This window comes from Zootoca vivipara, chromosome 8, assembly GCF_965207765.1.
Source record: "Zootoca vivipara chromosome 8, rZooViv2.hap1.1, whole genome shotgun sequence".
Classification (NCBI taxonomy): Eukaryota; Metazoa; Chordata; class Lepidosauria; order Squamata; family Lacertidae; genus Zootoca; species Zootoca vivipara.
Genome location: NC_142591.1, coordinates 75,349,346 through 75,376,276, shown reverse-complemented (window position 1 = coordinate 75,376,276; position 26,931 = coordinate 75,349,346). Strand labels below are relative to the sequence as shown.

At 46.6% G+C, this 26,931-nt stretch overlaps 1 protein-coding gene across 14 annotated transcripts in view; it reads left to right on the top strand.

Annotated features, from left to right (window-relative positions):
• The first annotated feature begins 24,655 nt into the window (after positions 1-24,655).
• The window catches only part of MTSS1 (MTSS I-BAR domain containing 1), a 144,262-nt gene continuing 141,986 nt past the window's right edge, over positions 24,656-26,931 (top strand). For all 14 annotated transcript variants that reach the window (XM_088676402.1, XM_088676401.1, XM_035124947.3 and 11 more), the window contains exon 1: positions 24,656-25,837. In XM_088676402.1, coding sequence (XP_088532528.1) covers positions 25,766-25,837 — 72 coding nt within the window. In that variant the 5' untranslated portion in view covers positions 24,656-25,765. The remainder of the gene's footprint in view (positions 25,838-26,931) is intronic.

Genomic DNA, 26,931 nt, shown 5'->3' with positions numbered 1-26,931 from the left:
ACTGTTCTTAACCTGAGGTACCACTTTAGCTAACGGGGCCTCCCGCTGTCGCCGCCGCATGGTTTCTGTTCTCATCCTGAAGCAAAGTTCTTAACCCGAGGTACTATTTCTGGGTTAGCGGAGTCTGTAACCTGAAGCGTCTGTAACCCGAGGTACCACTGTACTTGTCGTGGTGAGTGGGCTTGCATGTTCCTATGACCCTTGCGAGCGAAGCCGTCGGGAATCTCGTACTCCCAGCAGGGTCACCGAAGGCGGTAAAGCCAAAGGGAAGGAGCTGGACAAAGAATGATCCAAGAAGTCCTCAATGGCAAAACAGGAGGGTGATAACAAGCGGTATGTTACAACGGCTGTGAAGGCAGATGAAGGCTGCAGCAGATATGATCTACCAGTTCGTCATGACTACTCATACCATCGGAACAGAGCCCTACTGCGAAGACTGTACATTGATCAGTGTGCACTGATCTACACACATAAAACAAATTCACGCACAGGCATCTTCAAAAAACTCAACCCAAACCCCCAAAGTCCCATGGTGATCGGCAAATGGTAACAGGGGCAGGATCGTGAAATCTGGAAGCCCCTAGTCATGAACCGGCACATGGATACAGATTCAGTCGTTCTGACTCAAGGAACGAGGCAGTTGAGCAGCTCGGCAGCTGTATGCATGACTGAGCAGCCCTTTTTAGGATCCACTCTGCTCACCCCGAAAAGGGGGAGGGGCTAGAAAAGGTGCCCTAAACATAGTCTGCCTCCCTTGTTCCCTGACTGGATTACCGCGTCCAGTGGGGTTACCACCTATTGGTCGTAAAAGACAATTGAGCTTTGGAACATGGATAAACACCCACAACTGGGAAATACTAGCCTGTGAGCGCTCCAGTTGGAGAACAGCCTTTACCAAAGGTGTCATGGGTTTTGAAGAAACTTGATCTCAGAACGCAAGGGAGAAACGTGCTAAGAGGAAGGCATGCTTGGCAAATCCACACCGTGATCAACTCCTGCCCAGGAACCAATGTCCCCACTGTGGAAGGATGTGTGGGTCCAGAATTGGCCTCCACAGTCACTTACAGACTCGTTGTTAAACCGTGTTTATGAAATACAATCTTACTCGGCTACGAGTGATCGCCAAAGGAGGAGGAGGAAGAAGAAGAAGAAGAACAACAACAACAACAACAACAAGAAGAAGACTCCTAAATGTTTTTTAAGGAAAAAAGGACTGCTTTTAACACACATTTAAAGCACCCCAAAGAATCCTGGGAAATTTAGTTTGTTAAGGATGCTGGGAACAGTGTCTCTGTGAGCACTAAACTACAGTGGCCAGGATTCTTCACCCCGGGCTTTTAAATGTACGGTGTGTACATTTAAATGAGTTTGCTGTTGTAATATACAGGAGATCCATTATGATACTTACTTCCCCCTGAAGTGTTCTGTGCTAATAATATAACCAACAAAAATAGGGATTGGGGGGTGGGGAAAACCATACATACACACTGGAAAACTTTCCCCATGAAATGGAAAGAGAAGACAAGAGGGTCTTTCAGATGCCTGGGCTGTGACTTAGCTATTTTGGCTACTGAGAACAGGGCATTGTTTTCCAAAATGTGGATACAGCATAAATCTTGGAAAGTGGCATGTTAGCTACTGTTCCAGACCCTGAACTCACCGCCAGATTTCCCCTAGCCCTAGGGGAAGGCCTACAGAAGTCAACTACATGAACATAGACCATAGAGCAGCTCATATTCTTGAATGTCTACAGCAGGAGTAGCCAATGTGCTGCCTTCCAGATGCTGTTGGACTACAACTCCCGTCAGCCCCTGCCCATATGGCTGATATAATGGATGATGGGAGTTGTAGTCTAGTGGTACGTGGAGGGCACCATGTTGGCCACCCATAATCCACGGAAACTTTTCCTCTGCAATCATCCTTTGGTTTTGCTACAGGAAACAGAAGAGAATGAGCCAACTGAGTAGGTGGATAAATGGGTTCTGAAGCACAGTGATTGCGTAATATTCAACGAAGAGCATGATGGACCCCAATGGCAGAACTTCGCGTGGAGTGACATAATGTCCAACAGCAAAGCCCTGCTGGAAGATGTCCACAAGAGTGCAAATGTCCTTCAGATGATTCCAATCTGAAACTGCCTGGCCATCATTAGTAAATATTTTGTTGGTGGGTACCTGGAACAGGGCCTTTGTAGTGGCAGCCCCACCAGAAGTGGAGTTCTCTTCTTGGGGAATCCTACCAAGCTCCTTCTTTTTAGATACCTAGTGGAATTGTTTTATTCCATGACGGTTTTTTAAAAACTGATTTCTGCTGTGTTTTATTTTATTATCTCTCCTTTGCTTTCCATGTGTTTTGTATTCATTTTATTTTATGTCTTTTTAATCTGCTGTAATACTTGTCAATTTTTATTTATTTTAGTATAAGATGCTTGGGTGCGAGAGATATGGATAATTAAAATGAACAAAGAAATAAAGTTTCTGTTTGACGACTTCCAGCTCTGGTACAGGAGGATAGAAAGAGTCCTTCTTTGCCTCTGAAATCAAATTGACATAAATATCTCTGTCACCCCCCCCACACACACAATTTCCCTATTTTGCTTCTGCTTATATGAAGCAGAAGAGGCCTGGACTGAGAACTATACTGCCAGGATTCAGATCCCTTCTCCTTTTTGTCCCTGAAGCCATCTCTTGATCTGATGGCTTGCTTTGCTTTTGCAGTACAAAAACAATGTCTTTCAAATAGCAGCAGCTAGCATTGGAGCATCCCATGATATACTGTTTTATTATTCTATTTTTAAATTTATTTAAAATATTTATATTCCATTTCTATAGCCCCACAGGGCTTTCAAAGTGCCTTTCAAAATATGCTCTAATGTATACGTACATTCAAGTATCATATCAAGAACAGAGACTGTGCCTGTTGGCTACTCCAGAGGACCTGCTTATAGAGCATAAATTCTGATTTGCTTGCATGGTAGTTAGACTATATCTACTTTTTTTGGGGGGGGGTTACTGAGCATTTGCTCTGATTTGTTTATGGGGCAGGATAATGAGCATTCACCCAGAGTTGCTTACACTGCGTTTATACATCTTCCCGTTAATCATTTGTTGATCCCTCACACTTTTCAATGCATTTCCTCATTACTGTATGTCAACACCTCAAAAACTCCAGTGTTTTATTATTATTACTTTAAAAATGCATTTGTTGTGATAGGGCGGCAGAACACTTCAATCCACTTTAACTGCACAAACCTGAAATTCCAGTATTCTCTTGAATCCTTTCTGCCAGAATATTGACAGCCCCCATGGAGCCACCTTAAATGATGGCAAGATCATTCAGCCAACATGTTTTGACCTCATCCTTGGTGTTCTCTGATGCAGAGGACCTCTGAGACAAGGGTGTGGGGCTGAGCAGATGCAATTAATCTGTGATGGAGCCGAGCCTTCCCTTGTTCTACCGGTACTTCTACTGTCAGTTTGCTAAAAGTCACAGGTGGCATCTGGTTGGCCACTGTGAGAATAGGATACAGGACCAGGTGGGTCATTGGCCTGATCCACCAACCTTGTCTTACGTCCTTACCGCACTTTGCAACGACTTGGGAGCACTAGAAACTCAAAGGCTCTCACACTTTCTCCAGGTTAAACACAGGAAGAGCTGTTTGATAGTGGAACGGTCTCCACCGAGAGGTTGTGGACTCTCCTTCAGTGGAGGTTTTTAAGCAGAGGTTGAGTGGTCATCTCCCATGGATGCTTTAGCTGATATTCCTGCACTGCAGGGAGGTTATATAATAATTTTTTATTATTATTTATATCCCACCCATCTGGCTGGGTTTCCCCAGCCACTCTGGGCGGCTCCCAACAGAATATTAAAAACACAATAAAACGTCAAACATTAAACAGGGTTGCCTTCAGATGTCTTCTAAAAGCCAGAGAGTTATTTATCTCCTTGACATCTGATTGGAGGGCATTCCACAGGGCGGGTGCTACCACCAAGAAGGCCCTCTGCCTGGTTCCCTGTAACCTCGCAGGGAGGGAACCGCCAGAAGGCCCTTGGAGCTGGACCTCAGTGTCTAGGCTGAGACCGTTTAGGGCTTTCAAGGTCAGCACCAACACTTTGAATTGTGCTCGGAAATGTACTGGGAGCCAATGTAGGTCTTTCAGGACTGGTGTTATATGGACTTGGCGGCCACTCCCAGTCACCAGATGACCCACGGGGTCCCTTCCAACTTTGAGATTCTATGAAACACAATCAGGTAAAGCTTTGCATAACTTTTATTGTCACAAGAGCCACATTCACCTTTGCTCAATGTGGCAGAGGTCACATGCCAGTAGTTAGCGAGGTCACCCCCTCCACTTTTGCCGAGACAGACATAAAGGCACACAGGAACACAGCCCTCCTGTCCTCAGCCCCTCCTCAGCACATATCAGCTCAGGACGGGGTTTATTGCCCAACCATCACCATCCCCTCCTCTCTGCTCATCACATGATCAATCTGATGAGAAAGATCTGCTTGGTGGTCGTAATCGGCCTCTGAACTAGGGGTTAGCTGTCCTGTCATAGACTGGCTGGATGCAGAGGGTGGTGGGAACCATCAGTTGGGGAACCCCCAGGGGAAGAGCCAGGGGGTTGGTGGTGGAGCTATGATGAGTGGCCAGAGGGAGAAGAGGGAAAAGACTGGGAGGAGGAAATGATGTTGGAAGCGGAAGAGGCAACAGGGTTTAGTGAGCAGGAAGAATCTGTGGCAGAGAGCAGTACAGAATCAGAGACAGAAGAAGAGGCTGGAGAGGAGTGGGGCCCCCAAAAGAAAGATCAGGCAGGCTGCTAAAGAAGCCAGGGAGTCTCCCCCTCTTGCTGCCACCAGCTCCCCTCCCCCTGGTCAGCGGTGGAGCATATGCCTGCGCTGCCCAGGGCAGGCACGCTCCCAAGGGTGCACGGAGCGGCCTGCAGCCAGAGGCGGAGAGAGCTGCTGGTGGCAGACATTCGGTGCGCTGCCGGCCCCCAAGTCCCAAGCCTCCCCCAAGCTGTCAAAACGAAGGGGGAAGGAAAGAATGCTACCAGCAAGTGGCGCAGCTCCCCCGACGGCTCGGGGTAGGCTTGGGAGTCACGGGCGGGTGGCGTGCCAAATGTCACCCCCCTCAGTGAAGACACCTGGGGCGGTTCGCCCCCACTGCACCCCCTTCCTTCACCCCTGCCCCTGGTTTCCCAGAACCCAAAAGGATGGGGACTTTAGACAACTGTAGTCCCATCAAGACCTACTGGGAAGAGTTGATCACTAGGCCTGAGCTGTTTTGTTTCTTTCAATCAATCAATCAAGAGTTAACTTCACTGACACCTTGTGAGTTATTGCTGACCTGCTCCCAGTACCTGCCCTGACACCCTGTAAGGTAGGTAAGGCTGAGAGGCAGTGACTGGTCCAAAGGTCACCCAGCCAGTGAACTTCATGGCCAAGTGGAGATTTGAACCCTGGTCTCCCCAGGTCCTAGTCCAATACTCTGACCGCTACACCACACTGGCTCTTGGGCTGCCAGATGCCAGCATGAAAAGCAATTAATAGCTATGACACCTTTGGGGGCAAGCATCTATAATATAATCGCAAAAATTGGGGTGGGAGGAATGCCACTAAGGTTGCAGCTAATCATATATGCTTAAGAAAATTAATAAGTGGTGCTCTGTACAGTAGTAAAGAGATATAATATGCATGGGTTTAAAGAAGGCATTGCCGGGAACAAGGGGCATCTGAGCTAATCTGCAAAATCTGCTCCCCTTTGTCACTTCCCATAGAACCCTTTATGTGAACTACAAAAATATGTTCCCCCTTTCATGGGCAGTAATAGATGCCTCTTTAAAGTGGTTAGATCTCATTGGAGAGCAATTTCTTTTTGCTAATTTGCTCTAATAAAAGCATAAAGGCAATTGATCTTTCTTTCTTTTTAATTGTCTGACTTGTAGAAATCAAAAGCTTTTTTTTCTTTTTATTAAAAAAAAGGCACTTTCATATTTTCCCCGCTGGGCTTATCAAGGAAATGTTGTATTCCATTAATAACCCTGGTTGAGGCGGGGGAGGGGGGGTTCCGGAACTCTGGGAGGCTATAATTATGTCATGTACGACGGAATCCTGTGATACTGTGGCAGCTTTTAAAGAATCCCCTCTCTGAAGCATGTGCCTTTGTAAAAGGGCAGAGCCCCAGCAGCCTCGCTCCCACAGGGTGCTTCCAGACGTGAGCATCAACAACAAAAAAGCCATTTCCTTTTTGCTAATGCGCTGCTTGTTACGCAAGTTCTACCACAAGGGAGTTTATTTCAGAGGGAGAACGAAACTGGAGAATCACCATCTAACCCATTTCATTCACTGCTGTTGCCGCCAAAATAGCTCGGTCAGTAGAACATGAGACTCTTAATCATAGGGTCGTGGGTTCGAGCCCCACATTGGGCGAAACATTGCAGAGGGTTGGACTGGATGATCCTTGGGGTCCCTTCCAACCCTATAAACTCTATGATGCTAAGAGACCTTCAGCTGGCCACCGTCCCCCCTGCAGAGCACCCAGTGGGGGAGTGGGAATGCCCCTACCACTGAATGTAAACCCCACAAGATTTGCAATGGGGAATATAATTGTTTCTGATGGAGAGAAGCCAGATTTCTTAGGGGTGCCGTCTGACTGGGGATTTGTGCTTATTATGTGATCAGGGCAGCGGCAATCCCAATTTCAATATAATTTGCACCTGCAAAAGTTTTGGGGTAGTCGCACTGCTTCATTTCCAGTCAGCGCATGTCCCACATCCTCCTGCTGAAATCCTGGTACTTTGTAGCCCACAAATGTTCTGTTCTGCTTTTGTTGTGCTGCTGTTGTGCTCTAGAGAGCAATTATGTGGTTGTGTTGGGGAAGAAGGAAGGTTGCTGCCTGGAGAGACTAGTATACTGTAGTCTTAAGAAGTGCTTCCGTCTTCCTTGTTTGTAGGTAAAAAATACATAAATAAGCAAGGTTTGCAAAAGGACCAAAATGTGTGACGTTTTGGGCGATGGGCTTCCCGTCGCCAATTTCTTCTGAATCAAATAAGTTTCATTCAAGCAGCTGTGCAAAGAGCATCATGTTGCAGCTGAAATGTTGGCTGCAGACATTTCACATTGACTAACTACTTCCCTTGGGTGGTTGGGTTCTGTGTAGGGATTTACTCATCCAACACCCACAGCAAACAGTGAGTAACAGGCGATGAGTAATCTGTATGTACACTTTTCCTTTGCTGTGCTAGGCTGGAATTTCAAGATATTTCTGAGAATTAGCGTGAGCTATACCCAAAAACCCATGCAAAAAGAACACGTGTTTTGAAGTGTGCAATTTGGGCATTGGGGAACTTGATAGTAGGTAACGTCATCTGTGTGACCGAAGCTCAAGGCTGGCCCAAGAGATTTTGCCGCCTGAGGCAAAGGATCAGATGGCATTCCTCCAACAGTGGCCCTGACAGTGCCAAGGAGTATCTGGCCAGAACGGAGATCTAGCAGCTTTTGTGTGAAAAGCTCTCCTCACTATTAAACCTCAAAGCCTATTGGCTATTCAGAGCCTTAGCTATGGGGGGGAGGGGTTTGCCAGGGTTTTTGCCCTGGTCGAAGTCTCCAAAGGCCCGTCGTCGAGGCTACCATCCTCTGCATTTGTGTACAGTAATATTAATAATAATTTATTATTTATACCCTGCCAATCTGGCTGGGTTTCCCCAGCCGCTCTGGGCAGCTTCCAACATAATATTGAAAATTCCCGATAAAACATCAAACATTAAAAACTTCCCTAAACTGGGCTGTCTTCAGATGTCTTTTAAAAGTCAGAGAGTTATTTATCTCCTTGACATCTGATGGGAGGGCGTTCCACAGGGTGGGTGCCACTACCAAGAAGGCCCTCTGCCTGGTTCCCTGCAACCTCACAGTGAGGGAACCGCCAGAAGGCCCTTGGAGCTGGACCTCAGTGTCCGGGCTGAACGATGGGGGTGGAGACGCTCCTTCACATATACTGGGCTGAGGCAGTATATCCATGGAAGGGTGTGTCAAACAGGGTCTTTGACCCAGGTGAAATAAAGCCTAGTTTTCCCCTCACTATCCCCTAAGGCAGGCATCCCCAAACTGCGGCCCTCCAGATGTTTTGGCCTACAACTCCCATGATCCCTAGCTAATGGGACCAGTGGTCAGGGAAGATGGGAATTGCAGTCCAAAACATCTGGAGGGCCGAAGTTTGGGGATGCCTGCCCTAAGGCTATTAGCATGAAGTGGATAATTTCCCTAAAAGACACGGATTCAGAAGGAGGGGAGAATGAGATGGCAGGGATCTAGGGATCCAAGGATGAAAAAGGAAAGAAGGATACAGTCCGTAGGAACCAGGCCTTGCAAGGAGACAGAGTCCGCCCCCCTACAAAGCAGGATGAATCACCCCAGCCACCCTACCACTTCTGCCAGTGGTGGAATGCCCTCCTCCCAGCTGCCTAAATCCTCTCCTCTCCAGGGCTTTCTCGAAGCAGTTGGAGACTGTGCCTGTGCTCTCCTCCACCCTTTTCATGCCTCTATTGGTTCTGGGAGACCAGGGGGTCTCTGCATCGCATCAGTCCGTGACGATGAGTGGCTGGTCACTCTGCATGATAGCTGGGCAGAGCTATCAGATGTTGGCAGACTGGAGTGTGTGTGGAGCAGATGTGGCCTGCAGGCCAGAGGTTCCCTACCTCTGCTCTGTGGCATCAATAATTCTCGCTGGGATGGGACCCCAAGCTCATCATTTGCCCTGTGCTTATCCCTGATTTGTGCCCACTCATCCACTGAAGAATCAATGGGATGGAGTCGTCTGCCCAGTTGCAGCAAGTAATGACCCATTGCCTAGTTGACTGTCAATGAAGCTTCCTCCCTCGCATCCAAATGGAAGAGGCAGCTTTTCTTTCCCCCATTTATTTGTGGGATGTGTTAAATTGGTACATTGGCTTCTTTACAAAAGCTAATTAATGGAGTCGCATAATGGCACCCATTGACCGCCTTGCGCTACAGCACAGCCTCTGTTTGGTTCCTGGCCCAGATTCTGCTATGTGCATGTCTGCCTACATTGCTTGCCTCCTGGAAGGGCAGATCTATTCCCCTTTGGCAGCTCTTCTGCACTACAGCAGATGTCCCCCAATGCTTTTTAATTCTGAAGCCGTGCCATCTGCGGAAATCAGCATTCATTATATTAAGACTCAAGGCTTAGGTTTATGCTCAGCTCCAGTAAGGAGGCTAATATTGACTCCTTTCATAGCTCTTAGATGCTCCTTTATCTCTGCAGTTAACACTGTGTGGAGGTGGGGCCAGGGGTCAGCATGCCCACTCTGTGCCCATCTACTGCAAACCCTGTTGCCAACCAGAAATTGAGGGGCGACTGTCTTCAGCAGCCTGCAAGGCACCCCTGGTATTCCAGTGTTCAAAATCCTGTGGGGAGCCAGGCCTCCCGCAGTTTGGTCAGACTCATGTTGGTGGCTTCGAGAACACTGTCCAACCATCTTGTCCTCTGTCGTCCCCTTCTCCTTGTACCCTCAGTCTTTCCCTACATCAGGGTCTTTTCCAGGGAGTCTTCTCTTCTCATGAGGTGGCCAAAGTATTGGAGCCTCAGCTTCACAATCTTTCCTTCCAGTGAGCACTCAGGGCTGATTTCCTTAAGAATGGATAGGTTTGATCTTCTTGCAGTCCATGGGACTCTCAAGAGTCTCCTCCAGCACCATAATTCAAAAGCAACAATTCTTCGGCGATCAGCCTTCTTTATGGTCCAGCTCGAGCTTAATAATTATTTCACTATTAATATACTTCTCCTCAATTGCATTTCACTATAAATATACTTCTTAATTGTATTTCAGTTCAACAATTACTTTGATAAAATACATATTTTGTTATGTGCAAATGGCTTTAGATACCTATTAGGTCCATAAATTACCATATAGCATATATTCAGCACAAAAAGCAGCGACAATTTGTTGTTGACAAAGGACAGCTGGACATTACCTTCAGTAGCTTAGGGCCTCATCAAACCTAAATCTGGCCCTGCGTGCAGGGTTAAAAATTACAAGAAAGGAGATTCCAGCTAAGCCTCAGGAATAACTTTCTGATGGTAAGAACCCATTGGACAGTGGAACGGGCTTCCTCATAAGGTGGCGGGGTCTCCTTTATGGGAGTTTTAAAAGCAGAGGTTGGATAGCAATCTGTGCTGTACGATGCAGTTGAGATTCCTGCACTGCAAGGGTTCGGACTAAATGACCCGCAAGGGCCCATCCAACTCTACAATTCTATGATTGTGTGGTTAATTGCAGGAAGAAAGGAATGCCCCCAAAATATTCAGTATTTTCACCCCCTAAGGCAGAAGTAGGAAATCAGATTTTTTTTTAACCTAAGGGCCCCATTCTGGAGAAGGGTACATTCAGTGCTATTTTTCTAGAAAAAGAGGTGCCGGAGCTCACCACAAACTTTTTGTCAGCATGTCCAGGAGGGTGCCTACTCGTGAGTAAGGCCATGGCAGAGACACATACCCGGCTGGCATGTTCCCTCCCTCCTGGGAGATCGTTCAGGAGCTTCTTGAGCGTTCTTCAGCCCAAACATCACAGTGACAGGTGTCAGGCGAACACCAGCACACGTCAGGGATCCGCAGAGGTTTGCGCAGTTGTGTGACAGACTCAGTAGTACAGCATTTGGCTAAACTAGTTTATTCACATATAAACAGACTCGGAGCTCTTCATTATGGCTCCCTCTCTCTAGCATCACAGGCAGTAAAGAAAAAGAATAAAGGAACAACAGTTCCACTTCAGGAACAACAGTAGACGAACATCCTGTCCACGTCACATCCACTCTGTAGAATGAAAACACATACAGTCATATGACAGACAATAAACCTATGACTGCACACAGGGAATGAATCTCCCAACAACCTCCCCCGATTTATGCACTGTGCCGCAGTTCACCTTTGGAACTACCTGCAACTGGATTGGCCTTGGCCTTACCATCTTGCACTTCTGATGAGTCTTGGCGTCATAGCCTTTTGACTATCAGGAAATTGCACAGTTGGCTTTGTTGGGACTCGAACCCTAGCCACGTTCCTCTCTGAGGAAACAGTGTTGGCTCATATGGCCTCTGGACGTGGTCCAGCTTCCTTCTTCAGGAAAATGGTGTCTACCCTTACAGCCTATGGGCGTGGTTTACCATCTCTTGAGGACAAACTCTGTACCCTTCTCTGGACTGTGGGATTTAAGACTTGCGTCGAGCCACTAACCACAGCTAAATCTGCAACAGCGTGTTAGTAATCTTTTGAGCATAGTATGCTCAAGTGACTCACTTTCCCAACCCACTGTCTCCCAGCACACAGAAGCCAACACTTTTCGCTTGCTCTCTTAGAATTAGAATGGCAATGGCGCCCACCTGAGAGGTGCTGGAGCTGAGGTCCAGCTGGGGAAAAAAGCGGCGGGGACATTCTGATGGTGAGTGGGGCTAGAGGCAAAAATGGATGGAGTAAGGAAAGCGACTCTCACCTTTGCCCAGGAGGCTATGTTCAGAAATTCATATGAAAGCCAGCAGTTTCTACATGCAAATGTCCACCAGGCAAGCAAGCAAGAGGCCCTCAGGTCTGTGGTTCTCCTTTCCTGCCCTAAATCATGGCAATAAAGGAGAGAGGTGGTACCTACTGAAAATAAGCTGTGCAGAATTTCCAGGTACTTGGGATTAATTCCCCATGCAAACATACAGGCACACTTCTGACACCACCCCATGCTTTATATCAGTATCATTTTGTGGTGAGCGATAGCATGAGGATAAAAGGATGGCATTGCTTTCCGTTAAGACTATAAAGCAATTAAACAGTAGTTTGGGGGCTGATTTACTGTGTTGCTGTAAATTAAAAAATGGATAGTTTAAAATAAACACCACGGTATCACAATGCAGCTGATGTTACAAGACTAGTAAATGAAGAGAACAGCATTATCTCAACTTCGCAACACAAACAAATCACTGTCCTGACAATTATCTGGCAGCTTGGTGATTACAGGAAAATAAAGATACGAAATTCCGATCTGTACATCGGTAATGGCATCACAAACCATCGCTCAGTGGTAGAGAGCACACTTTGCATGGAAAGGGACTCAGGTATGATCCCCAGCATCACTGTGGCAAAGTTCAACTACTAGGGTATAGGACAGGAGTAGGCAGCCTAAGGTCCAGGGGCTGGATCCAGCCCAATCGCCTTCTCAATCTGGTCACAGATGGTTCGGGAATCAGCGTGTTTTTACATGAGTAGAATGTGTGCTTTAAAAAAAATGTATCTCTGGGTTATTTGTGGGGCATAGGAATTCATTCATTATTATTTTTTTCAAAATATAGTCTAGCACCCCACATGGTCTGAGGGACGATGGACCGGCCCACGGCTGAAAAAGGTATAGAATAAGGCAGGGTTTAGGCTGAAAACAGCAAGAGAGGCTTGAAGGCTCTCTTGCAGAGCTGGAGACAAGGCAAGGCAGGGTGAAGATTGTGCCCTGAAAGAGGTCCAGCAAGTAACAAGTGGAAATTGAACCCTTTTATGTTGTTGTTTGCAGATGACACAACCTTGACTGCACACTCCGAGGGAGCTCTACAAAGGCTCCTCAACCATTTTGCCCAAGCTTGCAGGGAGCTGAGCCTGTCAAAGACCAACATCCTGGGGCAGGATGTCGCCAGTGCTCTACTCACTATAAGGCAGCTTCCTAAGTTCATATGACATTACACCAGTGATAGCGATATTAATGGCATATGTGCCTGTACACATGCTGTTACAAAAGTTGGGTGCCTCCCCTCTCTATCTGCCGAGCAGTGGGGTTCCAGGCATTCATCCAGGGTCTGTGTTCCTTTGGAGAATTGAGACCCAGCGGAGACTGTTGTAGCTTTAAGAAATATGGTTCATTCACCTATTTACACCTTAAGTCTGCATGGAGGGAGCCCACATCTTACAGCATGGTCCTTTCAAGAGGGGCCTGTCCTCCAAAGCAGTGCAGCCCTAGAATAATCAAAGGCATCTCTCCCAGCCAGCCTTCAGCCAGCCTGCCCAAGATGGATCCCAGTCTTTCTTCCTCCTCCTTCTTCCCAGCACACCTTGCTAAAAACTCTCTTTTCCTGTCACCTCACACCCAGTTACCCTGGCAACTGTCCAAACCCTCAGTCTCTGTTCAGACCTCATGGCAAGGGAAGGATAGTTCTCCTGCAATGCCAATGGCTCTCAGTGACCCTGTATTGTTTCTTAATGGCCCTCACTTGGCCGGTTTGTTTTGCATAGGCTAGTTCAGGAATTCCTCTGCAGCTTGTATTTCTCCCTTCACATTCCAAATAATCAAAATCGTTAGGGTTTATGGGGGTACCCCCCAAATCTATAATAATACTTAAAGCTGTGGTGCTAACTGTGTTGAATAAAAAAATGGGCACACAGTTAAAGCAATCCGATTAGCAATTAACGCCATGCCACAGGGCTGCTCCACATCACAATTCGATGAAAAAGTCAAATTTTAAAATCTCTTATTAACCAGGCAATCTATTAAATGCTAGAGGCGCTATTTAGGAAAGTGCAGAAGTAATTGCTCTGCCTGGGTTCAGACCAGATCCCTTGTCAAGAGCATCAATATACAGCCACCAGCCGATGACCAGCCCTACCTATTGAAGATTTCCTTGGTAAGAACATTAAACGGGACTGTGTGCAAACCGAGTACGTTTAAGCCAAAGGCACAACTCTCCTTGTGATGAGGGGTGGTGGGGACACAACAAAAAAGAGGGAGAAAAGGTTACTATGTTTTATTTATTCTGAAAAGAAGATAAGCACAGCAAATATGGTTTTGAAATACATCACTTTAACACTGGGCAGTTTAGGGATGTTTACTCAGAAGGTCCATTGAGTTCAATCAGACTTTCTCCTAAATGCAGTGCTTTTTTCTTTAAAAAATGTTTAGGGGTACAGTGGAACCTCGGTTTATGAACACCTCGGTTTACGAATTTTCGGTTTACGAACGCCGCGGACCCATCTGGAACGGATTAATTCACTTTCCATTACTTTCAATGGGAAAGTTCGCTTCAGTTTATGAATGCTTCAGTTTATGAACAGACTTCCGGAACCAATTACACCCATGCTTCGGGTTAAGTACGCTTCAGGCTGAGTACTCCGTGAACCTGTCTGGAACAGATTAATTCACTTTCCATTACTTTCAATGGGAAAGTTCGCTTCAGTTTATGAATGCTTCAGTTTATGAACAGACTTCCGGAACCAATTACACCCATGCTTCAGGTTAAGTACGCTTCAGGCTGAGTACTCCGTGGACCTGTCTGGAACAGATTAATTCACTTTCCATTACTTTCAATGGGAAAGTTCGCTTCAGTTTATGAACACTTCAGTTTATGAACAGACTTCCGGAACCAATTGTGTTCATAAACCGAGGTACCACTGTACTCTCATTTTCCTACTCACGTTGAAATACTGCCCCTCAGTGTGGCCAAACTCAGAGTCACAAAATGTTTAAAGGTATACGTACCCCTGCGTACCCCCCCCCCCCAAGAAAAAAGCACTAAAATGTGCTTGGAATTTTAGCCTTAATCTTGCCAAGAGTTGGATGGGCCTTTGGGATAACTCCAAGGTAGCTTACCCTATTTCCCATTACCCCATCTGTGTGAGAGTGCGGACACTCAGCTCTCAGTCGCACCTGTGCAGCATCTGCAACTCAGAAGTTAATGATTCTCCAAATTTGTCCTTTTAGGACAGGAGTGGGAAATCCGTCTAACCTTTCACCTGTTGCAGGGCGACACCTCCCACCAGCCCCAGCTAGTCAGGGGTGACCATTGACCAACAATGTCTGTACAGTCACAAACTCCCTATTCCTGGTGTATGTGGATGAAGAGACTGGGAAAGGCGAACGAGCAAAGCTCCCAGCCTTCAAAAAAGTCTTGGCATAACTGGAATTGCTTCAGTCTGGGCCCTGCGAGGCTACTGTTAGACGGAACGATGCCACTTTTTAAATGAAACATGTGTTCAAAATCTCTCATCTTCATTCTCAAGAATGCTGGACATGGAATGTGTTGTGTATGCAGTTACATAATGTCACTGAAGCTGGTGTGTTTGTGTGTGCATTTTTGGGGGGGGGGGAAATGTTGATTCAATTCTATTGGGTGGTGCCTCCAGTTCAGACATCTCAGCAATTCAGTGTTTGGGTGGTAGGGGAGAATGAAATAACAGGTGGAACTTCTTAATCAGGGAATGGATTCCTGCGCAGCTGCTCTGGCTGAAAACCACCTAAAGCGTGCGTGGGGGAACTTCTCCAGTCAGAGGGCTGCCATCTCTTCTGAGCAAGCTTCTGGGGACCACATGCCAATAGTAGGTGGTGCCAGAGGCAAAAGTAGGCGGTGCAATGAATACAGGAGACTAGTATCCACACACATTCACACACCTGTCAAAGTCAGCCGGCAGTAAATCGCACAATTCAAAGCTGGAGTCAACTCTTCATTAGCAAAAACATGATCACCACAGACTTGCCCTAATGGGCACAGGAGCTCATCCGCAGTAGCTCTGACTCCGTGAATCAGTTGCCAAGACTGAAAGTCCCCACCTCCCCACATCCATCTAGGTCCCCTCCTCTCCTCTCCCCCCCCCAAGCAATCGGAGACTGCACCTGCATATAGCCTGCCCAGGCTCCTTCTGTTTCATGCCTCTCCTGGTTCTGGGAGACTGGGGGGGGAGCATGCCACAGCAGGAGGGGGAGACACCTGACTCGCTAGCCTGACTCATCTCTGCCTCTTGGCCTCCCTCCTCCCACTCTCCTGATTCAGCTTTTGCCTCTGATTCTGGACTTCCCTCTGCCACAGACTCTCCTCACTCACTAAGCCCTGTTACCCAACTTCAACTTCTGACACTTCATCTTTCCGCTCTTCTCCCTTTGAGCACTCAGCATCGTCCCACCACCAACCCCCGGGCTCTGAGCCTTCTTCTCTTGGTGGTTCCCACCAACTTGGTGGCAGTGCTAACTTGGATGGCTTTAAAAGAGGATTAGAAAAAATCGTGAAGGATAAGTCTGCTCGCCTTCTGGGGTGGCTGGTGTTGCGGCCAGGCATCGGACCACACCAAAAGGCATGCCAGATCACATGGCTGCCCACCAATTGGCCAATGCTGGCAGACATTTGGCGGGCATTCCCATTGCCCAACCAACCAATGAGAATGCTTGGGCCAACTCCCAGGAAAGTTTAAATTGTGGTCTGCCTGGCACACTTTCTCAGCACTTTTTGTCAGAGATCTGGTTGGCCACTGTGAGAGCAGGATGCTGGACTAGATGGGCCTTTGACATGATCTAGCAGGTTTATCTTATGTCCTTAGCATCGCTACCATTCATACACACACAGTGTGTGTGCGACAAACATGGGGACGTTTGCCTTTTATTCTTTCTGAAATATCTTGGCCCATCTCTGCCCCAATGCTGTTCAAATCCTGCATCTTAGAAACAAGAATGATCTTTCACAAGATCTTAATATCATAGCCGGCATTTTTAAAAATATATATATTTAGACCCACTCAGCCACCATGAGCGGAAGAAGCTTGTGTTGGCATGTTGCCATGCAACCTAATGTTTGACTGGAATACCACAAGTTTCTCAAGATGACGTTGCCATATTTAGGGGATTGGGGGGGGGGAGAGGGGGTGATGATTCATAACTTCTTAAACTGCCTCGAGTGTAAGTGAAGGTTTTGCAAGTAATGTTTGCAGGAAGTGGCTTGCCATAGCAACTCGGTCTTCGGATGATCATAATGGCAGGAGTCTTCTTCCCACAGGATTGTACAAGATTTGCTAGTTGTGGAGCATTCTGAAGATCATTTCATTTATGCCGCTCTTCACTCACATGGCTCATATACGATAAATATCAGTAACATAATAGAACATCACAAATCACAACGTAAGTCTTATAAAATAATGAACAAATCATCAGTAAATCAATTACAAAACAACCACCTTCTGTAAAAACATGATTAACAAAGCAACTTTTTAAAAAAAGGCTAAACCAGGCTTCCTCAAACTTGGCCCTCCAGATGTTCTGAGACTACAATTCCCATCATCCCTGACCATTGGTCCTGCTAGCTAGGGATCATGGGAGTTGTAGGCCAAAAAACATCTGGAGGGCCGAGTTTGAGGAAGCCTGGGCTAAACAGCACAACCACAAGAAAAGTCGTATTGTAAAATTCACAAAGCATTAAAGCACCCATAAGCCCACGAAACAGGATCCAGGTGGCGCTGTGATTAAACCACTGAGCCTAGGGCTTGCTGATCAGAAGGTCGGCGGTTTGAATCCCTGTGACGGGGGTGAGCTCCCGTTGCTTGGTCCCAGCTCCTGCCAACCTAGCAGTTCGAAAGCACGTCAAAATGCAAGTAGATAAATAGGAACCGCTACAGCGGGAAGGTAAACGGCGTTTCCATGTGCTGCTCTGGTTTGCCAGAAGCGACTTTGTCATGCTGGCCATATGACCTGGAAGCTATACGCCGGCCCCCTCGGCCAATAATGCGAGATGAGCGCGCAACCCCAGAGTCGGTCACGACTGGACCTAATGGTCAGGGGTCCCCTTTACCTTTTAAGCCCACGAAAAAATAAACAAACTCACAACCGAAAAGAAACAACACACTTTTGAATTCACACATTTTCTCACCACCTCCATGATTCATAGTCCTTCACTCATTCCCAAATGGCACATACACATAATGGTTGTGGCAGCAAACAAAAATAAGGATGACCCAGCTAACAATTATTTATTTATTTATTTACTTACTTACTTACTTACTTACTTACTTACTTACTTACTTATTTCTATGATTAGTTATTAAATTTCTATACTGCCCTTTTTGCAGCAGGCATCCTAATCTGGGGATGGCTTCAAACAGGGCTGCCATGTGGATATTCCTGGACATTAGCGTGATTTCAAAGGTGGAATTGATGTCCGGGGGGGATTTCTGAAAGTCAGCGCTTTGTCAATGGAGGCATTTTTGAAAAAAGAAAAAAGCTCAACAATTTCGTTGTCTTCCTTAAAATAACCTCAATAATTTGGGGTCTTCCTTAAAAAAGGTCAAAGGAGTGTCCTGGTTTTTACTTTTTGAAATATGGCAACCCTAGCTGTAATGCTCCCTAATCTATTTTCCCTTCACAAAATAAGATTATCCACGTGGTCCAACCATGTGATTTAAATGCACATGATTAATAAACACGAATCCTGGTTACTTGGAGGAGCTGCCAGCCATCAGATGAGATGCCATCAGCCGGGACTTTATGGTCCACCAGCAAGCGCCAAACAATATAAAGAAAATTAGGCAGGGAGGCATTTTACATATATGAAGAGCGTGCTTGTAGCAATATTATTCATGCGGACATAATTGGAGCGCAGAGTATATGTGGGAACACGAAATGTTTCTTTTGGCTCTCCATTGTGGGTGTAGATAATTACTTAATGCTATTTTAAGTTGCACAGAGTGGTTGGTACACAAACTAAACAGAAAGGGAGGGGCGAACCCTTCTGTTCTCCTCTCGTTTGATAGAAATGAACTCTGAAAAGAGGGTGTGTATTTTAACAAATTCTACGTGGTTAGCCCTTTGTCACGAAAGATGCGCCCAACCCAGCACGCCACATTCACAGGTGATCCCTGCTTCCATACATCTATGGAACACCCTGCCCACACATCTCTGCCATGGGGCTAACGGCATCGTTGAAAAGTTATTTAGATTGGGCTGGATAAATGGCACTCAGGGGGTGGGGGTGGGGATAGGGAAACCTTTCCCAGCAGTGTTCAAGAAGGATCTAGGGGTCTTAGTAGACCACAAGCTTAACACAAGTCAACAGTGTGTTGCAGCAGCGAAAAAGGCAAATACTATTCTAGGCTGCATCGACGGAAGTATAGCGTCCACATTGAGGGAAGTCATAGCACCGCTCTATTCTGCCTTGGTCAGAGCACACCTGGAATACTGTGTTCAGTTCTGGGCACCACAATTTAAGAAGGATGTTGACAAGCTGGTATGTGTGCAGGGGAGGGCGAGCAAGTTGGTCAAGGGTCTGGAAAACAAGCCTTATGAAGATCTGGGTATGTTTAGCCTGGAAAAGAGGAGACTGAGAGGAGATAGGAAAGCCGTCTTCAAATATTTAAAGGGCTGTCACATGAGGATGGAGCAAACTTGTTTTCTCCTGCTCTAGAGAGTAGACTCAAACTTATGGCTTCAAGTTACATGGAAGGAGATTCTGACAGTAAGAGTTGTTCGACACTGGAACAGACTCCCATGAGAGAAGTGAGAGGGTGGAAGACAGGAAGACCAACAGTATTGTATAATCATAGAACTGTAGAGTAGAAAGGGACAGCTAGGGCCATCTAGTCCAACCCCTTGCAATGCAGGTATCTAAAACTAAAGCATCCATGACAGGTGGCCATCCAACCTCTGCTTAAAAACCTCCAAGGAAGGAGAGTAGATGGAGCTGGAGGCACTGACAGACAGCTCCAACTCTTAAGAAGGGGGAAGCTGATAGGCTATACCACCTCCTGGACTAGTTGGAGTTTAAAAAGCAGGCAGGTGGGAGCTGGCTGGAGGCAGACTCCATTTGCCCAAAGAGATCAACCTCCATAGCTTATCCCTGTAACTGCTAATAATAATAATAATAATAATAATAATAATAATAATAATAATAATAATAATTTATTATTTATACCCTGCCCATCTGGCTGGGCTTCCCCTGCCACTCTGGGAGGCTTCCAACAAACATTAAAATACATCAAATATCACAGATTAAAAACTTCCCTAAACAAGGCTGCCTTTAGGTATTTTCTAAATGTCAGGTAGTTGTTTATCTCTCTGACCTCTGATGGGAGGTGTTCCACAGGGCAGGTGCCACTACCGAGAAGGCCCTCTGCCTGGTTCCCTGTAGCTTTGCTTCTCGCAGTGAGGGAACTGCCAGAAGGCCCTCAGCGCTGGACCTCAGTGTCCGGGCAGAACGATGGGGGTGGAGACGCTCTTCAGGTATACTGGACCGAGGCCGTTTAGGGCTTTAAAAGTCAGCACCAACACTTGGAAATGTGCTCGGAAACGTACTGGGAGCCAATGCAGGTCTTTCAAGACCGGTGTTATGTGGTCTCGGCGGCCCCTCCCAGTCACCAGTCTAGCTGCCACATTCTGGATTAGTTGTAGTTTCCGGGTCACCTTCATTGCAGTAATCCAAGCGGGAGATAACCAGAGCATGCACCACTCTGGCGAGGCAGTCTGCAGGCAGGTAGGGTCTCAGCCTGTGTACCAGATGGAGCTGATAGACAGCTGCCCTGGACACAGAATTGACCTGTGCCTCCATGGACAGGTGTGTGTGTGTGTGTGTGGTTTAGTGGCTTGACGACAGCCTTACAATTATATATATACACACACAAACTCTCTCTCTCTCTCTCTCTCTCTCTCTCTCTTTGTAAGGCTGTCGTCAAGCCACTAAACCACTCTCTGATTTGCCTTCCCCCCTCCTTTAAAAGGGGTCATGGAGACCTGTGAGGGAAGGAGGAAAGGTGGGGATGCTCAGGTGAGCTGTGCGGGAATGAGTGAGGTTTAAAGCAGGAGGGATTGGCAGGTAGGTTGAGAATGAGTAGAGGCAGCGGCCCATAGTGTGTGCAGATATGTGCATCCACATTCTCTGCTTTGTGGACGAGCTATCCCTATACTGTATAGGGATATCCCTATATAGGCATACAGTGGTATATTGGTTCTCGAACTCAATCAGTTCTGGAAGTCCATTCGACTTCCAAAATGTTCGAAAACCAAGGCATGGCTTCTGATTGGCTGATTGGCCCCGTAAACAATGCCGACAGCCAAAACGGACGATCGGCTTCCGGTTCACAAACCGGAACACTTACTTCCGGGTTTGCAGCGCTCAGGAACCATTTGTTTGTCAACTAAGCTATTCGGGAACCAAGGAACCACTGTACTAGTTACCTTTTTACTCTTAACTTTTGTTATTAGGATGAAGAACATAGTGGCTACATAGCATTCTGTGCATCGAAACATCACTAGCAGTGCTTTTTTCTGGGGGGGGGGTATGTAGGGGTACGCATACCCCTAAACATTTTGTGAATCTAAGTTTGGCCTCATTGAGGGGCAGTATTTCAATATGAGTAGGAAAATGAGAGTACCCCTAAACATTTTTTTTTAGGGGGGAAAAAGGAGCACTGGTCACTAGTATTTAAAAGTGAAGGGTTTCTTCTTTCTACTGCTTTTACAAAGTGACAAGAGCCCTTAGACCACTAGTAGCTGAGTGACCAGGTGCAAACAGGTGGGGGTTCTTGCACCATGAGCAGGTGTGTGGAAGAAGGAATTCCAACAGGTGTGGCTTGTCAAGCAAGAGGCACCAGCTGAAATTTCCTTTTCCACACAAGCATTACAGAAGTAGGAGCCCTCAACTGTTTGCACCTGGTCATACTTGCAGCTAGATGTTATGCAGGAGGATTCGTTGCAGAGAAGTGTGAAACCCACTGCCAGTTATGATTTCGATGGAGCCAGGATTTCCCAATACTGTACTATATACAGAATTAATATTGTCTCCAAAGCGTTGCCTGAAATGTTTCCCTCAGCTACTCCTCAATGACATCTGCTGCCACCGGGCAACTTTTCATTATTGGCAAGTGTCTTACATAAACTCTGACTCAGGACAGTCTGTTTATATAAACTGTTTTTAAAGTTAAAACAGTAACCAGGCTGATGACGGTAAGCAAATTTCAAACCAAGGCTGCAATCCTAGGAACACTGCCGTTTTAAGTCAGCAGGATTTTCTGAGTAAATATGAAAAAGGACCAGACTGCACAGTTGTGGACCTATGCGTGCTTTGCAAAATTCCTTTACTAGTTTACACAGGTTTGTGGTGTTTTTTTTTAAAGATACAGAATTCTTCCCGGGGTCTTCATCTTACAACACTGCTTGAACAATAGCAACAAAAATGCTGGAGTAATTTTAAGCAAGGTCTCCCAATTTCTTGCTGCCAAGTGCACAGTTTACAGTGGAAAAACATGCATTAGGTTTGGGGTCACCAACATTTATGGGTCATTTGCGCTGGCACCAATCGCAAAATGGCTGTCTTGGGGGATGTGGCGTAACACAAAACGGCTGCTGTGGGCAACTGCAGGAGGAGCAGAGGCAGTTCAGAGTCAAAAAAAAATCATGCATTGCTGATTTTTGAGGGGTATTTGCTGATACCTTTTGTGGGCACTAGAGGAGGTATTGGCAGATGTGCTGGTGCCCTATGGGCACTGTGTTGGCAACGCCTGCATTAGGCCACGAGGCATGCAAGATCATATGTTGCCTTGCTCAGGTGCCCCCTCAGAAAACAGGGAGGATTGATAGCTTAATGGCAGAGCATTTGATTTCCATATACTGTAGAAGGTTCTTGGTTCAATCGCTGGCATCTTCAGTTAGAAAGTTCCGGTAGCAGATGATGGACAAGACTTCTGCCTGGCACCTCGGGAGAGCTTCAGCCAGTTAGCATCCATCAACCTGGCAGGTTTTTGTGTTCTTACAGTCCACCACCTTAGGTATCCAAGCCAGTATGGTGTAATGCAGGCATCCCCAAACTTGGGCCCTCCAGATGTTTTGGACTACAATTCCCATCTTCCCCAACCACTGGTCCTGTTAGCTAGGGATCATGGGAGTTGTAGGCCAAAACATCTGGAGGGCTGCAGTTTGGGGATGCCTGGTGTAATGGTTAAAGTGTTGGACTAGGACCCTAGGAGTTCAGGGTTCAAATCCCCACTCAGCCATGAAGCTCACTGGGTGACCTTAGGCCAGTCACCATCTCTTTACAAGGTTGTTGTGAGGATGAGACGGGGAGGAGGGGAAGCACGTTACACAACCTCAAGATCCTTGGAAGATAAAGGTGGTCTGCAAAATAAAATAAATAAATGTGGGTTTTGTGTGTGAACATAGGGTGGTATTGACTAAGTTGAACTCAGAAGTAGACCCATTGAAATTAATGAGCATTACTAAGTTAGGCCCAGTAATTTCAAGGTTTACTCTGAGAAGAACTTAGCTGAATACCATCTATACCAGGCATCCCCAAACTGTGGCCCTCCAGATATTTTGGACTACAATTCCCATCTTCCCCGACCATTGGTCCTGTTAGTTAGGGATCATGGGAGTTGTAGGCCAAAACATCTGGAGGGCCGCAGTTTGGGGATGCCTGATCTATAGCCTTATGCTACATGTTCCTGAGCTACCGTGATTCACCTGGCAAAGGAACAACATTTCATGCAAAGGCATAAACCCCAGTATTGTTTTTACATCCATAATCTCCTTATTCTCTGCTTTAGGCACTTAGATTGCACCGATAAATTTCCTAATTCCCACACCTGGGCTTAATGAACTTGGGCAATAAATAATGAAGGCTGATTTCCCTCTGGGGCTGCTAAAACTTGGGAGCAAGGAGGACTTGCGAAACAAGCCCAGAGTCGCCAACTTTACTTACATGCGTGCATGACTCTCTACCTGCTGGGCCCAATCCATAAAATACTTTTTTGGTGTAAGGTCAGCGCAAAGAAATGAGCAGCTTGAAGCCAATCGCTAGACTCACCTGTGCACTGCAAAGCTAGTACAGCAGCAGTTCTTTGCAGAAGGTGGAACTGGGATTGCCTTGAATGAACCAAACAAAGCTAAGAAACGATGAAGATTGCACAACTCTATAGCAATCCAGCATTCCTGGATTTATACAATAGGTTGCACAGAATAGAAAATACATGTGCTTATTTTATTGGACAAGGGTAACACTCGAATAATTTAGATTTGTCTACACTGCACCCTTTTAATGCATTACTTGCCATAAATCTACTCTCCGATTTATCTGCCTACATCCAGCTCATCATCCCCTTTTATTTTATGCTAAGCACTTCTATACAGTGTATCATATATAAAGCAGGGGCAGACTTTGGCAATATGGCGCCCTGAGGAAGGACAAAATATGCTCCCCCATATACAGTAATAAATAGGTATTATTATTATTTATTATGCACCCCCCTCAGGTCAGCACGGGGGTGGGGGTGGGGGAGAGGGACTGCTTGCTGCTTGTTGGAGGGTAAGGAGTTATGGGCTGCCGAGCCAAGCAGATAAGTAACTGTACACCCTGAAGACATCTGAAGGCAGCCCTGTAAAGGGAAGCATTTTAATGTGCAATTTTTTATTCTGTTTATATATACATATATATGTTGGAAGCTACCCAGTGTGGCTAGGGCAACCCAGTCAGATAGATGGAGTATACATAAAATAAAATAAAAAAATGGAATAGGACATACCTATTTTAATTGGAGAAATGTTGGATGGTATGCAGTAGTACGTATATGCCTCATGTTATGTTATATGTAAATGTTAAGTCTAATTACCTGAAATATTTTTAAACGCTTTTTTATTGAGTTAATGAAATCTGAGGAAAAAGATGTTACACTTCACATTGCATTTTCCTTCGGGAAGATCTTTAAAAATACTATTTATTGCAGAAATAACTTAGGAGGTTTGGCACTGCAGAGACGGGCCCAGGAGCTCCCACGGACCAGCGCGCGACCCTAAGGCGGCGCTAGAGAGGCAGCGAGAGAGCGGCTTAACCCTTCCCCGCCCGCTCTTTCCCCTCTTCGGCCAATCAGCGGCCGAGGCCCGGGCATTCTGCGCTCGTGACGCGCTTTCCCGGGGAAGCAAGGTTCCAAAGGCTCTGCGCTGAGGTTCGAGCCGCCGCTGGAGCGCGCGCCTGGGTGCAGCCTTGCCGCGGTGTAGGGAGCACGGCCAGGGGAGAGAGAGAGCCTGGTCGTCGTCGGAGGCAGGGAGGCTGGGTGGATTTTTTAAAAAAAATTTGCAAGCCGAGGAATCGGCACGCGGCTAGGCATTTGGGGGAAGGGGGCTTTTCTTTGTTTTGATTCGCTAGCTGCCGCAGATTCCGACCATTATTATTATTATTATCGTTTAATCCAAAACGCAGCAGTTCTGGTGCCTGTGAATACGAGCGCCGGTGTTCCCATCCCTCTCTATTGATGCATTCAATGCAATAAATAGGTTTTTTTTTTTAGGCGGGGTTGTTTAATTCTGAATTTCGCGGGGTGGGCTGCTTTTGAACGGCGTTTACTTTTTTTGGAAAAGCATATTTAGCGATTTTTAAAAACATTTTTCTTTTTGCATTCCCCCCCCTCCCGCAAAATCGGATCTGCAGCTGTTCCATGGGTACTTGCTTGCGAGGGAGGGGGTCTGTTGTCGGAGGCAGCTGAGTGAAGCCTCCTTTGCTGCAGCCGAGGCATTTGCAATCCGCCAGCTGCCCGGCGTTGCTTCTCTCCCCAGCCTCCATCGCGCAACCTACCTACTTGTTGTGTGGAGGGGCATGAGCAAGAATGGAGAACGATGGACCTTGTTGCTATCTTTGTGTGCGGGGGATAGAGATGTCTTGATTTTGTCCAGCCGTGGGACTTTTTTCTCCAGGGCAGGGTTGCTATAGGCACTGCTGCGTGGAAGCAAGAGACGAACCGAAAAACATTTGTGGGCAGCGTTAGAGAAAGCTCAGAAGCGAAAGAGAAGTGGGCTCTGCTGCTTTTCAGATTGAAGTCTTTATTTTTATTTTTTTATTTGCAGAGAAATCTCAGATTTTTACTGCTCCCTCCCCAAAGGGTAGGAATTGAAATTAGGGGTGGGTTGCGTGTGTGCGTTTTTTATTTTTTATTTTTTTTGGCTTGCGAAACCGCAGCAGTTTCTTCGGCGTCCTCCTTGATCCGGGCGAGAAAAAAATGGAGGCTGTGATAGAAAAGGAATGTAGCGCGCTCGGAGGACTCTTCCAGACCACCATCAGTGACATGAAGGTAAGGGAGCCTCGAGCATTGGGGGCGCAAGGTGCAAAAAAAACACCCCCTCCCCTCCCAATAAAACCCCGCCACGTTTGAGAAAACCCTCGCCTGAGCATTGCTGCTCTCTCGCATTGCATTCATTGCCAGCTGCATTGAAAAGCAGGGTGGTTGTGGAAGGGGAGCTTGCCTCAGAGCGAGGACACCCCCTTCCATGCAGATGGAGGAGCCCTGCCTAGTATTGACAGCACACCCCCCCCCCTCCAAAAAATGAATTGCTGCTTGTTTTACTGTGGAGGCAGAAGACGTTGTGCTCCGCTGTGAGTTGTGCATTGCTAGCCTCCTTTTCTGAGATTTCCCAGAGTCCCCTGGGAATTCTTCTAATTAAGACGAAATGGAACCATTTAATTACAATAATAATGCTGGAAAATAGAGGGAGCCTCGCGCTGTGCGGAGCCCCAAACTGCACAGCGGAAAAAGCCTTTCCCCCCCCCCCTCCCCAAGGTAGGGTTCAAATGGCAATGGGGAACATATGTGTATATACTGTGATGATGATAAACTGGGACCATTCATGCTCCCTTTGTTGAGTTCTGCACCTTCTCTCCAGCGCTGCATGTTCTGAAGGCCCAGGGGAGGGTATCAAGGCGATATGGTTCGCAGAACATCATGGTTTGCTGCTGTTTATCCCTTCTGATTGGAAAGGGAGAAAGAGAGAGGGTTTTACCTTTTGAATATTGGGTTGTTTGGGACAAACTGCAAAAAGGCTGTACCAGCTCCATGCAACATCTCTCTCTCTCTCTCTCTCTCTCTCTCTCTCTCTCTCTCTCTCTCTCTCTCTCTTGTCTAGTGGCATTTAGCAGCTGTTGGGAAACAAGAGTGGTGGATCAGGTGGATCTCTGTGTGATCCATTAAACTCGGTGTGATCCAAAGTTCGATAAGGCAGTAGTTTTCTGTACTTGGCGTTTTGTGTATATAAAGGCAGGAGACTTTCTAACTGTCTTGCACTAGTGGAAAATAATAGTCTTGTTATTTTTACACTTCTTGGCCTCTTAGCAGGCTGGTAAAGAAATATGCTGCCTTCTGCCACGAGGGCTGGCAGAGGAGGATTATAT